At 40.8% G+C, this 17,640-nt stretch overlaps 1 protein-coding gene across 2 annotated transcripts in view; it reads left to right on the plus strand.

The window, feature by feature from the left end:
* Positions 1-1,030: 1,030 nt before the first annotated feature.
* LOC126600662 (putative disease resistance protein RGA4) overlaps positions 1,031-17,640 on the plus strand; it is a 60,344-nt gene continuing 43,734 nt past the window's right edge. The window contains exon 1 of one of the 2 annotated variants that reach the window (XM_050267268.1): positions 1,031-1,977. In XM_050267268.1, coding sequence (XP_050123225.1) covers positions 1,236-1,977 — 742 coding nt within the window. In that variant the 5' untranslated portion in view covers positions 1,031-1,235. Of the gene's footprint in view, positions 2,861-17,640 lie in introns of both variants that reach the window. The other variant, XM_050267269.1, reaches the window with a different exon arrangement.

Consider the following 17,640-nt stretch of genomic DNA (forward strand, 5'->3'; position numbering starts at 1 on the left):
ATGTCATCACTTAATGGTTTACTTAACGGATTTTCTAATGGATGTATGAAATTGAAATAAAAGGATAAGTAAATGTATGAAATTGAAATGTTTTAAAGATGTTGTAAGGAATTGAAATGTTTTAAAGATGTTGTAAGGAATTGAAATCGATCTCAAACCTGAGGGGGTAAAATATAATTTATCCATGTAACAATTAGCACAAGTTATTGATTTGTTCTTTGCTTTTTTGGTGAACAAAGGGAGTGAAGACACTCGGACCAAACTATACCATATCATTAATATAAATAGAGCGGCCTTAGAAGCTCCTACAATATCATCTATTAAATGTTGCATAAACCATTGGGGAGGAAGCTCAAAAATATACAAACAAAGGTCCAAATCCTAGCTTCATTCAGCTAGCTGATCTGCAACATTGTTCAATTTCCTGGAAATATGTTTTAGCTCATAATGCGCAATTTGTCTCATCATATCCATGCAACTCTTCAAAAGGATGGCGAGAGGGTGAAAAGTACCTTATACATATTGGTTCAACAATAACACAGCAGAGGTTGAGTGCATCTCGATACTTAATATAAATGTGCCTTTTTCATTAAGCTAGAGTCCGAAGTGCAGACCCCAAACGTCAACTTCAATAATCTGCCCTTGCACAGATTGTTCTTCCGGACTTGAACATGGAAGCCTACCTACTCCGTTTTATTTTTGTTACTTATTCTTGTTTTTGTATGATATATGCAGACCTACCTACTGCCGCGATGGTGTCAGATGGGCGATATGCGGAAAGGAAAATCTTTCAACACTTTTTTTAAGAGTGGTATTATCAACGCAATTCTTACTTTTTGATTGTCGGATCAAATGAATTAATGAATATCAAATAATAAAAATTAAAAAAATTATACAAATAAGACACACAAGTCGGTGATTGATCCAAATAAGACACACAAGTCGGTGAGTGGGGACAGCCCCAGACATTGTGTATTTGTGGACGGCCACGGTATTCGATTAAACAATGGTCCTCCCCACTATCGACTTGCCAGTAACCACTTGGTAATTTCCTAATATTCCCAACTTTTCTTAACAAACAAAAGGAAAAATATTATATTACAAGTCTCTCTTTATAATTGTTGATTTTTCAAAAGCATATTAAGAGTTTGATCATAACTTAGCTAAGATCCAGAATCATTACTGAATTAAGACGGAAATCTCAATTACCTTGAGCTCACCTCATCAAGTAGAAGATGGCCGAGCTTGCATTTCCGTTGGCAGCCAAACTCATTGAAAGGCTCAGCCCCATTGCTTCTGAGGAGATTTGCTTGGCGTGGGGCGTTAAAGCTGATCTGCAAAAGCTTGAGCGCACCATGTCCACCATCAAAGACGTGCTCTTGGATGCCGAAGAAAAGCAAGCACGTAACAAGGAGTTACGCAGTTGGCTACTACAACTTAAAGATGCGTTCCTTGATGCAGAGGATCTGTTGGACGAGTTTGAATGCGAAGCTTTGCGAAGGCAAGTGGTTCGTGGCAGTGGCACAACTAGAAAGGTACGCCGTTTCTTTTCCCGCTCTAATCCAGTTGCGTTCCGCTTAGGAGTATGTCAGGGAATTAAGGACATAAGAGAGAGGTTACATGAGCTTAAAGAAGATAAGAATTTTGCTGATCTTCGCACTGTTCATCTCTGTGATCATGTGAGGGAGAATAGTAATACGACCCACTCCTTTGTCCGCGCTTCGGAGGTTATTGGTAGAGAAACAGAAAAAAATGAAGTTGTAGATCTTCTGGTACAAGGCGATGATCATCAAGGTAATCGGAATGTATCTGTTATTCCTATAGTGGGATTTGGAGGTTTAGGGAAGACCACACTTGCCAAGTTGGTGTACAATGATGAGAGAGTCGTTGGTTGTTTTAATTTACGAATGTGGCAGAATGTGTCAGTAGACTTTGATATCACTAGATTGGCAAAAGAGATCCTTGGCTCTGCATTAGGTACAAGGATCAGTGAAGGGTTGTCTATGGATCATTTGCAAGAACAGCTACGAGACGTTTTAAAGGATAAGAAATTTTTGCTTGTCTTGGATGATGTGTGGAACGAAGATCGTATCAAATGGACCGAGTTGAGAGATTTGTTGATAGAGGGGGCCAAGGTAGGAACTAAGATTTTGGTGACGACACGGAATATCCCAGTTGCTTCAATCATGGGCACGGTTGGAACATACATAAATTTAGACGTTCTCTCTTTTGAGGATAGTTTGTCTTTGTTTGTAAAGTGTGCATTTGAAGGAGGACAAGAAAGACAACATCCAATCCTCTATGAAATGGGAAAAGATATTGTAAGAAAGTGCGGAGGGGTTCCCTTAGCTGTGAAAACCTTAGGGAGCCAACTTTACGCAAAGACTGATGAGCGTCAGTGGAAATTGATTAAAGATTCTGAAATATGGGAATTAGAACGAGAGGGTGCTGGTCACATTCTACCTGCTTTGAGATTGAGCTATAGTCAATTGCCCTCTCATTTGAAGCAGTGCCTTGCTTGCTGTTCAATTCTTCCAAAGAATTACACTGATTTTGATAGCAGGGAATTAATCAGTCATTGGATGGCACATGGAATCCTTGAATCTCGTGATCATGGAAATATGCAGTTGGAAGATGTTGGTGAACTGTATTTCAAAGAGTTATGGGAGAGATCTTTCTTTCAAAATGTTAAAGATTGCACTTTCTGCTATACATTTGATATGCATGATCTCATCCATGACCTTGTACAATCAGTTGCACAAGGTGAGAGTTTTACAGTAGACTCTGAAGGCACCATAGGCCTCTCTGAAAATGTTAGACATCTAACATTTTTGGAAATTGGCCAAAATGTTTCAACAGCCTTGCAAAAGTTGAACAAAGTGCGGACTATATCAGCAGTGAGTTGTAAAAATATTGATGAATCCTTCCTCCGCACTTGCATTTCAAGGTTCAAATATCTACGGGTTCTTAGGTTAGTCAACGTATCTTGGGAATTGTTGCCGAGTTCCGTTGGTTCTTTGAAGCATTTGAGAAGCCTGGACTTCACTGACAATGGAGGAATCACTGAACTACCCAATTCAATTTGTAAGTTGCAGAGCTTGCAAACTCTGCATCTTGGTGGATGTGTGAATCTTGAAGAGTTGCCTAGAGACATGAGCAAGTTGATCAGCCTCAGATACCTTGAATTAACCACAAAACAAACAAGTTTTCCAGAGAATGGAGTGGGATGCTTGAAATCACTTCGATATCTTTCTATTTGGGAGTGTAGTAATCTAACGTGTTTGCCGTGTGATACTAGTTATCTTGTATCATTACGCACTCTGATCATAGACAACTGTAAACAACTTGATTTGGTGATGGAAAACTATCAAGTAATTCCACTAAGGCTCCAAAAATTGGGGATTGTGGGAGTACCACGAATGGTGGCATTGCCTGAATGGTTTCAAGGAGCCACAAACACCCTACAAGTCTTGGTTATATCAGATTGTGAGAATTTGGTGTCATTACCTGGGTGGTTGACGAGTTTCACATCGCTAAGAAGGCTTGTCCTCGGATCGTGTCCCAAACTGTTGTCTTTGCCAGAGGAGATGCATCGCCTCACTGCCTTAACACATCTTGTGATAATAGACTGTCCTGATATGTTGAGCAGATGCCAACGTGACGCAGGAGAAGAATGGCCAAAGATTTCTCATATTCCAATTGTTCATTTTATATGAATTTTTCGAGAGGCAAATAGAAACATAGCTGTAGTCTTCAATGCCGCCCGCCTCTTATTTGCTCTATTTGATAGTCTAATATTTTCTTGTTTCTGAGTTGCTTGTATTTTGTTCCCGTCGGTGTAAATCGTGTCTAATTTATCCACTTCCTTGAAACATAATATCGAACCAATGTAACAAATGAAAATATAGAAGATTTAGAAAAGGGTAATGCTAGGGAGATTAAATTTATAGACAAATTTTGCAAACTAAATGATGTGTCACCAATGGAAAATGAGCACATTTATTAACACTTAGCAATAATTCAATCGTCAACTTCCATGTCATGTAGTTTACAAAATTTTGTTTATAAATTTAGTCTCTATAGCATTACCCCTTAAAAAACAAGAGGTTTGAGGTTCCCTTGTATCGATAAGCCAGTTCTGTAAATACCTTGAGTGACCATCTCCAAAGGAGATGTCAAATTTTTTATATAAAATTTACATTTGACCAGTTATGTGGCACTTTGACATCTTTTAAAGTTTTGTTTTTCATCCAATATGTCAAATTTTAAACATAAAATAAAGATTAATATATATATATATATATATATATATATTTGCATTGGTAATGAAAGAAAATGCATTAAAAAGTATAAAAATATTTAAACACTGCATTGGTAATGAAAATAAATTAAAAGGCAAGGGTTTAATTAAACCAATAAAAAATTAATAAAAAGTATTTAATAATTAATTATAATTTTTTAAAGCAACTGTCAAATTTGGCAGCAAGAGAAAAGATGTCATTTCATGTCATGCCATGTCAAATTTAGCTTCTCGATCAGAAAACATTACTGCTGTCTTTTTTTTTACCGTTATTATTTATTTGAACTTTTTGATATCTCTTTTAAAGGTACTTTGAAGCACATCATCCCCACGCGCTAAAGCAGCAGCACGCCTTGCTTCACACAAGGAGCCCTGTCACAATATTGAAGGGAAAATCGCCAAAATGGTCCCTGTGATTTGCATAACTCATCACTTTGGTCCCTGAGATTCCAAATTGATAAAAGTGGTCCTTGAGATTGTCCACCATCCATCATTTTGGTCATTCCGTTAAAAACTCCGTTAAGTGTCCCGGAGCTCTTAGCCGAAAGTTTGGGCAATTTTCAAAGCTTCGTAACTTAATCGTTTCTTAACCAAATTCGACCAATAATATATCAAAATGAAGATAGGAAAGTGTAGCATAAGATTATATCTATTTCAAAGCCCAATGGTTGCCGGAGATGGCCGGAAAATAGCCTCAAAGTTGACTGATCCGAGTGAAAACTGGAAAATCACCGAAAACTGGGTAGACTTTAAACGTTCATAACTTCTTTAATACTTAACGAAATCAAGTGATTCAAAAACGAAAATCATACTTCTAGATGAGAGAAAGAGAATGGTACCTTTTTAGATGGCTAACTCGCCGTAGTTTGGTCGGAAAATGGCTCGAAAGTGGCTGTCTTGGTCTCGAGTTAGCCATTTTCGGGCCGTAGACGATCTAGCAATCGAAAAAGGTACCATTCTATTTGTCTCGTTGAGAAGTATGATTTTCATTTTTTGAATCACTTGATTTCGTTGAGTATTGAAGAAGTTATGAACGTTTAAAGTTTACCCAGTTTCCGGCGAGTTTTCCAGTTTTCGCTCGGACCAGTCAACTTTGAGGCTATTTTCCGGCAACCATTGGGCTTCAAAATAGGTATAATCTTATTCTACACTTTCCTATCTTCATTTTGATATATTATGAGTCGAATTTGGTTAAGAAACGATTGAGTTACGAAGCTTTGAAAATTGCCCAAACTTCCGGCCAAGAGCTCCGGGACACTTAACGGAGTTTTTAACAGAAGGACCAAAATTATGGATGGTGGACAATCTCAGGGACCAAAGTGATGAGTTATGCAAATCTCAGGGACCATTTTGGCAATTTAGCCCAATATTGAAAGAGAAAAGAATCACGTGAGAAAAAAAATCCATAAAAAAGTGGATCCATTACGAAGGTATTTCTAGAACTTTACGCCGTAAAACTAGGTGCAAAAGCATGTTTAAATTTGAATACATCATGTTCATATAGCCAAATATTGAGTTAGAAGTTTGGTAAATACCCTCGTAAAATGTTTATAGATAAAAAAAGAAAATTACATAAAAATATTCACTAGTGAATGGCCAGGGCCGGTCCTGAGAATTTGGGGGCATTAGGCGAACCTTCGAAGTGGGGCCCTAAAATTCTCTAATATTTGGTTCTTTGTATATTGATTTGTATAAAAAATAATTCACTAAATACATAAAATGTCACATCCCTGCCTAGGCCCCCCACCATATCCCAGGCTCGACTCCACCGTAGCACAATATTGTCCGTTTTAAGCCCCGACCACGCCCTCACGGTTTTGTTTCTGGGAACTCACACGAGAACTTCCCAGTGGGTCACCCATCATGGGATTGCTCTCACGCGAACTTGCATAACTTCGGAGTTCAGATGGAACCCGAAACCAGTGAGCTCCCAAAAGGCCTCGTGCTAGGTAGATATGAGAATATACATATAAGGCTTACATGATCCACTCCCCTGGGTGATGTGGGATGTTACAATTCACCCCCCTTAGGGGCCCGATGTCCTTGTCGGCACACTTCCGGCCAGGGATTGGCTCTGATACCAAACTCAAACTGACACACCCTGACCTAGATCAAGGCATGTTGGCCGTCATGTGAGGGTGACATAGCCATGTGCATAGTGCGGAAGCAATATTAATATATGAAATGCGAATAAACAAAAACTAAACCAACTAGAGCATTATATAAGATAAGGTGCAAGTGCGATATGAATTGTGATTGCACAACCAGAGCATTAGTAGCCTAAGTGTAGTCCAGTATGACGAATACTATTTATACAACACCCAAAGGTGATCCTACATTGGTGATAATTTGTTAAAACCTTCGTCAAATCCTCGTAAGCCACCAACAAGCACTCCTACCTAAAACCTGGAGGGGCGCAAAAGAGAAAATGTGAATAGGCAAAAACAAAGTTTTCCAAAACCATTTCAACATCAAAGATAGTAACCCCTCGCCGTAAAACCTGTATAATTTCCCAGAAAATAGAATATATACATATCTCAAAACCATGCTCAAAATAGTAATATTCAAAAGTATGCCATGCCAAATATCTCAAAATAACTGAATAAGTAACTCAGGTGAATTAACTCATGAGAAATAACATGTGAGCCGGATCCACCTAAAGTGGCCTGTACGGCTGAATCCATAGCTCAACAAGTATGCCTACACACAAGTGGGAACCACCTAAAGTGGTATGTACGACAGGACTGTGTGTAAATAAATACGCTCTAGTGCTACGATCACGTGAAGACTGTGCGAATAATTGTGGGTCACCTACGAGTCGGAACCACCTATAGTGGTCTGTACGACAGGACTGTGCACCTAACTTGGATCCAAGGTGAGCGTATGGTGTGGGAGGTGAACATCACGTGAAGGACTGTGCCCTAACCACGGGTGGGAGCACTAACACCGGGGTGCAGGTTTATGAGCTCTCAACACATTTCACATAATCATCAATTCACATAAACAATCTACAACCCACCTGGTACTTACCCGAGCGTCCACAACGTCAAATCACATTTATGCATACCATAAAAATTCATAGTCTAAGCATAAATCAATAGGCATGGCAAACATAATTTCATTTAAACACATTTTCTGGGAAAAATACCAAGTATATAAGGATATACTGAAAACCAAAAGCCCATACACTAATATATGGAAGGGTTGTAGCCCCCGAGTCTCGCTTGATTACGCTCGTCCTCTGAATAGGTCTCACCTACATGCGAAACAACTATATAAACGTTATTTTAAAGCACATAACCAAAACTAGGTAATAACTTTTCATACATTGCTCAATTGAGGTGTTTAAATATACCAACGTGATCTACTCAACCTCACAAACATCCCCATATTTTAAGAAAAAATTTCCGATCACTCACGCGCCGTCATATGCCGGCCAAAGCACGGCCAGATGTGCCGCCCACACGCAGGCACATGCCTATCACACTAACGGATTTCCTAACGGCGTTAGGGAATATTCCGTTAAAAATTAGCATATACCGTTAAATATACTTGACGCCGTTAGTCGCAATTAGGAATATTTCGTCAAAGTTGAAGGAATATTCATCTTCTTCTCCTACGAGTCGCGTCGCCGGAAATTGGAAAATATTCAAATCTTCATATCTTTTTCAATTCTTAACCAAAATTCACGAATGTTATACCAAAATGAAGCTTAGGATGAAAGGAAAACATCCTTACCACTTTTATGCCTTAAAACTCACGAAATCTCACCGGAAGAATCTTGATAATCCGGCCACCTCTGCAACTCGCCAAAACTGAGCTTCCCGACTTCCAAAACCTTTCAAAATTCTTCCCTAAGCTTTGTGAAGCAGTCTTAAGGCTCACTAGAACCTTAAAATTCAACGAAACCTCCACGATCATGACGGAGTCACTATGCACCACATCGGGGTTTCTTGGTTCACGAGTTCCCGACGTCCTCACGTCCAACCAAGAGTATGGATAAGTTCCTAAGCTCGTAAGGAGTACGAAAGTCACTTTCACAGCCTTGATCCATGACTTAAAGGGTTGGTTTGGAAGTTGTCCGTACAATTGTACGAAAAATGAAGAAAACCCGAGAGGGATGAGAGAGAGAGTCAACGACTTTGTGTATGTGTGAGTGTGTGTGTGTGTGTATGGTCCAGCTTTGGGCTACCAAACAACAACAAAAACAATTTACTTTAAGTTCAAAAAACTTAGGAATAAACTAGATTGGTCCAAAACTTAAGCTTAAACCACACCACCACACAATATAACTCAACGTCCAAGGGTATTATAGTAATTTCCATGCTCTCGAGGATAAAATAATATACACATTCGAGACGGGCTGTCACAACCTACCCCCCTTAAGAAAATTTTGTCCCCGAAATTCCATACAATCACTAATAACCATAAAGTAACGTGGATACATCTCTTTCATACGCTCTTTCGTCTCCCAGGTGGCTTCCTCCACAAAACTTTCACCAAGCGCACGGTCTTATTCCTCAAAACCTTATCTTTCCAATCCAAAATGGTCACTGGCTCCTCATCATAAGTCAAATCTGGATTAATTTCCAATGGTTGAGAAGGTATCACATGTGACGGATCTGAAACATAATGACGAAGCATGGAAACATGAAACACATCGTGCACTTTAGACAACTAGGGAGGCAACTCAAGCCTGTAAGCAACTTCACCGACTCGCTCGGTGATCTGATACGGTCCGATGTACCTAGGACTTAGCTTACCTTTCTTCCCGAACCGTACAACACCTTTCCACGGTGACAACTTCAGAAACACCCAATCACCAATTTTATACACCCGGTCAGTGGCATGCTTGTCTGCTAAACTTTTCTGTCGATCCTGGGTCGCTTTCAGGTTAGACTTAATTACCTGAACATTCTGAGTAGTCTCATCCACAATCTCAGGGCCCACCAAAAGTCTTTCACCAACCTCTGACCAACATAAAGGTGTACCACAAGATTTACCATAAAGTGCCTCAAAAGGTGACATATTAATGCTCGAATGGTAGCTATTATTATATGCAAACTCCATCAAATCTAACCGCTGATGCCAGACGTCGCCAAACTTTAATACTGAAGACCTTAGCATATCCTCTAGTGTCTGAATAGTCATCTCTGATTGTTCGTCTGTCTGGGGATGATATGCCGTACTATAAAGTAACCTCGAACCAAGAGCCTCCTGAAATGCCACCTAGAATTTAGAAGTGAATCTAGGATCCCGATCCGAGATAATACTAACTGGAACTCCATGATAGTTAACAATCTTCGATATGAACAATTCGGCTAATTGGCTTAAAGGATATTTCTCCCTCACTGGAATAAAATGCGCTGACTGAGTAAGCCGATCAACTATCACTCAAATTCTATCATAACCATTTCGTGTACGAGGAAGCTTGTACACAAAGTCCATGGTAATGTTTTCCCATTTCCACTGTGGAACGGGAAGTGGCTGCATCAATCCAAATGGCTTTTTCCTTTCAGCTTTAACCTGCTGGCAAATAGCACACCTACTTATATACTCGGCAATTTCTCTTTTCATACCCGGCCAATAATAAAATGGTGAATGGTACGATACATTTTAGTACCTCTAGGATGCATTGCATAAGCCGAACAATGCGCTTCATCCAAAATTTCTTTCTTTAATTCCACATTATTCAGCACATACATTCTGTTTTCCTGCATAAGCATGCCGTCTGATTCTCTAATCCTTAGATCTTTCTTTTTCCCATCATTTCTTGCCTGAATTAATTCCTGGATTACTTCATCATTCATTTCAGCCTTGAGTACTCGATCAATTAATATTGGCCTGACCAGAAAATTAGCAAGTAAGGCTTCATCTCGATCTTCTACCCCTAACTTCACTCTAGTGGACTTCAAATCCGCAAGAAGAGGAACATAACAAGCGTACAAAGCATTAATTCTCGCTTGAGGCTTCCTACTAAGTGCATCCGCCACCACATTTGCACGACCAGGGTGATACTCAATTGTGCAATCATAATCACTGAGCAATTCAATCCAGCTTCGTTGTCGAAGATTAAGATCCCCCTGAGTAAAAAGATATTGAAGACTTTTATGATTCGTAAAAATCTTACATTTTTCGCCATAAAGACAATGTCTCCAAATCTTCAAAGCAAAGACGATAGCTGCTAACTCAAGATCATGAGTAGGATAATTTATCTCATGAGGCTTCAATTGTCATGACGCATAAGCAATCACCCTACCATGCTGCATCAACACACATCCCAGACCATTCAAGGAAGCATCACTGTAGATCTCAAAATTACCACTACCATCAGGAAACGCCAAAACAGGTGCATGAGTGAGACAATATTTCAACTGTTAAAAACTCTGCTCACAGTTATCATCCCACTCAAACTTGACATCTTTCCTAGTTAAACTCGTCAGCTGTAATGCAATAACTGAAAAATCCTTAACAAACCGTCTATAATAACCAGCTAGGCTAAGAAAACTCCGTACCTCAGTGACGGTTCGTGGTTGCTCCATATTCTCCACAGCTGCCACTTTCTGAGAATCCACCTGAATACCTTGAGCAGATATGACATGTCCCAGAAATGCCACTTGATCCAGCCAAAATTGGCTTTGCTAAATTTAATGTACAACTGATGTTCCTTTAATCTCTTCAACTCCCAAGTAAGATGTCGAACATGCTCTGATTTATACTTAAAGTATACCAGAATATCGTTATGAAGTTACTTTTAACTCATCAAGAATAGTTCGAATGGTAAATCATTTTTGTTATATGACTGGAGTTGGGAAGTATCATTATACGCTCTCAGTACGAGGTATTTTGTGCGGGTAGTGAATGTGAAAATCAATAATCTTGATGCCGAACCAAGGTTATGCTTATGTAGTGTTTCAATTGGTAGTAGCTTTATTTAAGTGGGAAGCCGTATTCTTCCAGCTTTAAGGCTTTAAGTATTGGCGATGATTTCATTCCTGAAAGTGGGCGTTGGAATTTCAACAACAAAATACTTGTGAAGATAACTAAGATAGAAGTGGGACGCTGTTAACTCCTCCATGTGATGTGATCAAGAAGTTCTCGTTGTGGCATGATCAAATGTGGAGGTAAGAATGAAGTGAAATCGAAGCTTCCTTTGATATGTTTGAAGAGAATCCTCATTCTAGATACGCCTCGCTTTTGATTAATGTTGAGAGGATGTTGAGAATATGGAGCTCAAACTTCCTAGATAACTACAGTTTTTCTAGTTGCATCCAGAGGATGATGGCAATATAAGAAAGTTGCTTCTAGACTTCTATACAAGTTCAGGCAAACAGAAACCCGACGAGATTATCATCTTGGTGTATTTATGTTTCATTGTGCTACATGTTTCACTTCCAAGCCTTTGGAAGTCTTTATGAACATTATGAGTATTAGATGTTGTTAGTATCATATTTCTACCCCTAGACTAACGATTAGCTTGAAACAAGTTACTCAGACCTTAGTGGACGAATTGCATCTTGGTCGTTCCACCATTAGCATGGTTGCAGCATACCATTATCTCTATTTTAGTTGCTTGTAACCACGATTACAATTTTGGGTTAGCTAGGTTACCATTAGAGTTGACATACAGAGACCTTATGCATAGTACATATTTGGTAGATGCGTACTTTTGTTAGAGTTATGGGTAACTATAGTTACATTCATGATTAGGAATATGGCATCATTTGAGAGATAATATAAATATTGTATGTGCAACTTGCGATTTACGGAAGAGTATTGCGATCAAGTATTTGAATGATTGAATTTGTGTTGTAGAAAATTTTATGTTATTGACAATGTTGCCTAAGAAGGTAGTGAATGAGCACGATCGAGGCATGTATGTGTATTTCCTAATGAGGGGCAAGATGGTAATATTACACCCTTGGGAATTGTTACTCGCTTATCAAGACAACAGTGGGTTGTCGGTATTGCAGGTTGCAGACCGTAATATCAATAACTTATTCGTTGGGTTCGTTAGGCAAGTAAACAAGTAGGTCATTTTACGTTAGTATTTGTATTTACTTATTTAAGTAGTTATTTGTTGTTTGGGCTTGACCTAAAGATAATACATGTTTATTTTCGAAGTACATTACGCTACGAGTGCGTTTGTGAAAAATATTTTATGCTCGTTTTTTATTTCAGTACAACTATTTTAACTTTACTTCACTACATACATATTCTGATGTTATGTTTTAAGCTTCTTGAGCTCTTTGATTATAGCAATGATGGCGGGCTTGGATTTGACTTAGACTCATCCGTCTGGATTATGCAGTTCTGCCGAGAAGGGTGTCCTGCTATAATGATTTGTTCCAGCTCATCGTGCTGCATTCTTCTCTGCTTGTTTCTTTTGCCTAGCAAAAGTGGTGTGCAACCTTTTGCCTTTCAATGGTCATTCAGAGCATCACTTCTCAGTGACTCATCCATGCTCGGCAGCTTCAGTGTAAAGAGCCAACATCGTATCAACTGTCCTGAAGTATTCACTGAGGAAATTTGAGACCTGTCGACAGTTGAAGATGAGCACTCGAGAGCAGTGCTAGGTAAGCAACCAAGCAAAGGTTATGGGCAATCAGTTCCCAATTGGAAGTTTGATTTCGGGTTCCGACTGATTGCTTTCTTTCTCCTTGTTCTGCAGGCAAGAGCAAGGGCAAAGGAAATGATAGGGGAAAAGCATGATATGAGATACCTTTGCTTTCGACCCTAATGATATGAGATACTTTTGCTTTTGAAGAAGTAGCGGACGATTAACACATGTATTTGTTGCGCTTGTCTCCACATGCTTCGATGCATTATTTTCACTTGCCTCTTCTGTTCTCCAGGCATCTGGTATCTTCTTTGGCAGTGCATCAACAGTTGAAGATGAGTACTTGAGAGCAGTGCTAGGTAAGCAATCAGGGAAAGGGTTCCAGGCAGTCGGTTCCAAATCGGAAAGTTGATTCTAAGTGCTGGCTGATTACTCTCTTTCTCATTGCCCTGCAGAGAAGAACGAGGACAAAGAAAAGGATAGGGAGAAAGCATGCTATGAGATACTATTGTTTTCAACCCTAGTGATATGAGATACCTTTGCCCTGGTGTGACTTGGTTGAAGAGGTGTTTCCAGGGAGGAAGAGAATTGAGTATGTTGAGAGGTTTAGTTGCAGATGTATTCTTGGCAAGCAAGAAGAGTCAGGCGTTTTTATTTTCAGGGAGGAAGAAAACTGAATATGTTGAAGGGTTTGGTTACAGATGCATTCGGCAAAGAAGAAGGGTCAGGGGTTTTGGATGTGTGCCTTGCTATAGAGGATGGAGGTCGAATTATATAGTGATTTCCCAATAGCAAGTGGCAGTGCGGATGCGGCCTTGTCACCCACGCTTGTCAGCCAAAAGTGTGGTAGTTGGAATAATGAACTTCGCACGTTTTCAACTCTGTCAGTGATCTTTGACAAAAATGCACGTGATAGCCGAAAGCTGAGATTGCGTCTGAAAAATGTTGACGGACTTTACGCAGGAAAATCCAGCTTTTGAAATTCGAAGAGTGGTGTATCTTCGATTTTTGAACAAGTGGTTGTGTTGCCTCTCCTTTTATAGAGGTGTCAATCGTATTCAACATGCACACTTTGAAGATTGCCTGCTCGTGAAAATCGTCTCCGGTGTATTTTTGAGCTTTTACTCTATCCAACCTTTTTCTTTTAACATTTTTGAAAATGGCTTACCCATTTAATATTTGCTTAGATTTGAGTCTCAGCAGTGACACAAGTGCGCCGCGTCAGGGTAATATATGGCGCCCGTCCTTCTTATCTTCTAATGGCCCTCTTACAGTTGAAGACTCTGTGATGAGGGATGCAACAACGGCTACGGTTGTAGCTAGGAACCTCCTCACTCCTAGAGATAATAGGTTGTTTTCAAGGCAGTCCGATGAGTTGGTTGTCCAAGACTCTCTGGCTCTCAGTGTTCAGTGCGTGGACTCTGTGTCCAACATGGGCCAGCGTTTACCTGCTCGAACTTGCCAAGTTGAATCATTGACGGCCGAGGTTGAAAGCCTTGGACGAGAGATCAAACGTCTCAAGCGCGAGAATCGAGAGTTGCGCATGCTTGCAAATGATTATTCGAAGAGTATGAAGAGAAAGCTTGATCATCTGCAGGAATCTAAAGGTCGGATTCAAAGCGACCATCAGAAGTTCATGGCTTTCTTCCAAAGGCACATTTTGCCTTCACTATCTAGCGTTCAACCAAGTATTAAGGCGCCACATGATCAATCTTTAGTGCCTTCTTCTTCTGGGGTTTTGCCGAGTGCTGAGGCTTCACGTGAGCAACCTTTGTGAAGTCTTCCCCTTTTCTTTTTTTTTCTTTTTTTGTTTGTACTTGTACTTGTAATTTCTCGAAGATATCAATAGACATGCTTTATTTTATTTGGTGTATTGTGCTGAAACACATATCTCACTAAGACATGTTACTTCTCTTTATTTTCCTTTTCCTTCTCGTTTTTTTTTAATTTTTATTTATTTATTTATTTTATTTTATTTATATATATATATATATATATTTTCTTCAGGATAGTGGCATGCATAATCATATTTTCCAAGTGCACCATTCTATCACCTCTAATTGTGCCGTGCATAATCATATTTTACAAGTGCACCATCCCATCACCTCTCATTTTGGTTTTCTTTTCCAGGCACGAGTCCTTGTTTGCACAGTCACCGCGCTTCACTCTTCTCTACATGCGAGTCATTGTTTGCATAGTTGTCGCACTACACTTTTCTCTGCATCATTTTCTGCATGCGGATCATCATTTGCACAGTGCGCCGCACCATTATCTAAATAGTCACCGCATTTCATTTGCCTCTCTGGGAACCTCGATGGGATTCCTCGCCTGCATCCTTTTCTGCATGCGGACTTGCACAGTCATTGCACCAATAGTTTTTTTTTTAATGATTTATATATATATGTGTGTGCTGTGTGGGATGAAAGGCAGCCACCTGCAGCGGGAGCGGAGAAGCTGGAGGTACCGAGGTGGTGCAAAGCGTCGAGCTTCACGATCGGCTAGTCGTTTGACAGCGGTGGCTGAAGTTCTTCGCCGATTCAAAGGCAGCAGCAGAGGTAAGAAAATGGAGGAGGTCTTTGGGTGCGAGTTGACAAACTTTGGTTTTGTTGATCACATTCAAAGGCAGTAGCCATGACGGATGTGCAGAAGCAGCCAGAGCTTGAGGCAGAGTGTAGGGCGTCTAGCTTCACAACCGGCTAGTCGTTTGACGTTGGTTACTGAAGTACTTCGCCAGGGAGCGGGTACTCGAAACAGACGTCGTCGTTAGGAGTGTCGCAGAAAAGAAAGTCGAGGGCTAGGGTGCAGCTTAATTTACTCTGGGTGTGTACACCATGTGCAGCATGTGGGGTTTGGTGGAGATGACGGAGAAACAGTGGGCTGAGGTAGAGCGGAGCATCCTTGCTGGGTAGAAGGTGAGGGAGAGCCAAGTGGACGATGAAGGAGTTGGTGGAGATTCAGACAGCGCGGCGACAGAGTTGGCACCACCGTCCAGCATCTCGAAAGTGGAGCTCTAATGGTGAGGAGGGGTCGGGCTGGATGTCGCAGAAACAGTGGAGACTGATCCTTGGAGAGCTTGAGCTTCTTCCTGCGCGCCTCACCATCCTCTTCGTCGCTGATGCCACAAGAGCCATCTCTCTCGAGGTCGAGATCGTTGCCGTTGGCGTCTCTCTCGTTCCGCTTGCTGCTAATCTCGACACGATGCTGTTGAGGGAGAATGATCAGCTGGGGAGAAGAAGCTGGATTGCTGCTTCCATTACTTTGAATAGAGGATCAGACAGGAGCTTCCCGTCAGCTCCAACTTTCCAAATTTTACTGCCTGTGCAATATGTCACATATGTGTTACTTCTGCATCAATTTCAACATCATCTACGAATGATTTCTCATCATTTGGGCAGCCGAGGAAGAGAAGTGGAGAGCTTGGAGCTTGACGCAGCCGTGAAGGAAGAAGATGAATGAGTGGAGTTCGTGGTGCATGCAGGAAGTCTCGGCCTTGAAGTGGACGAGGGCACGACGAGAGCAGATCCACCATTTTCTTTGAAGGCTTTGCGGAACTCTGATTGAGAGAAGATCCTCAACAAATCCCTGTTGCCCTTGGCTGGCTGTACAGCTTTATTCACATATGTCGCAACTGTCATCTCACCCGTTAACTACCTTGGCAGCCTCACTACTCCATTGAGCATCGTCGAAGCCATTTCCACGCTCCTTGTCAGCGGCAGTTTCTCGACGATGAGGCAGAGAATTCGACGTCGCAGCAAGTCATGTTGAAGGAGATGCGGGAAGAACCTAATCTTGGAGAAGTTTTGATCGGAGATGAGAGATGGCAACGACTACTCTTAGAGACTGCTTGTCCGCCGCTGGCTGCGCAGCCCAATGGATTGTTGAGAGTGGGTTTCTTCATTCGATGCTATTTGGAGGTCTTCTTTTTAGTGAAAACGTTGACGAGGAACATGGGCTGGAAGAATGAGCTGTGACCTGTGTTTTGGAGGGTAGGCCCGAGGTGTGTGGTGGGCTGCAAGTCGAAGGCACGGATGGAGGAGAAAACGCAGATTGGGCTTTGAGAGTCGGGCCTGAGCCTGGAGGGAGAAGAAGCACAGCTCCTTGCACAGCAAGCTCCAAACGATTGTGTGTTTGAGAAGGGACGGGCCTGGCATTTGGGTTCCTCTTTTTGAGGATCTCAACTTCTGTTTTTAATACATTTTTTTAATTTAATTATATATATAGATATATTTTAATACATAATAGCGTATGTACTTTTTTTTTTTTTGGTAATGCAATGGACTTCCATTAGTCGAGCCCTTAATAAAGCCTTATTTTTTATTTTGATGTGACTGAACTCGAAATTGAACGTTCGAGCTGCCTACGTACCCCTCAAAAGAAGAGATCAAGTCATGACGTAGTTCAAATGCTTTTTTCTTTTTTTTTTTAATTTTTTTTGTGTGTGCCGTACGCAGTTTATGCTTTTGCGGGTCAAGAGTGTGGAGCGTTTGTTTTAGGGGTAGTAGCGCTTCAAGAATCTGTCATTTATGGGGCCGATCTTCAAGCCATCTTCTGGCACGATTAAGTAGGCGCCGTTGGTGTAGACCTCTTGTATTACGTATGGTCCATCTTACTTTGATGTGAACTTGCTTTTTGTCTTGTGAGTTGTGATGATAGGCCTACGCAATGCGAGGACGAGGTCCCCAGTTTGGAAATACCTTGGGTGAACCTTCTTGTTAAATGCCTTGGATAGCCGTGCCTGGTAGCATTCCAAATGTTGTTGAGCTTCGAGCCTTTTCTCATC

Source organism: Malus sylvestris, chromosome 14 (assembly GCF_916048215.2).
Source record: "Malus sylvestris chromosome 14, drMalSylv7.2, whole genome shotgun sequence".
Lineage (NCBI taxonomy): Eukaryota > Viridiplantae > Streptophyta > Magnoliopsida > Rosales > Rosaceae > Malus > Malus sylvestris.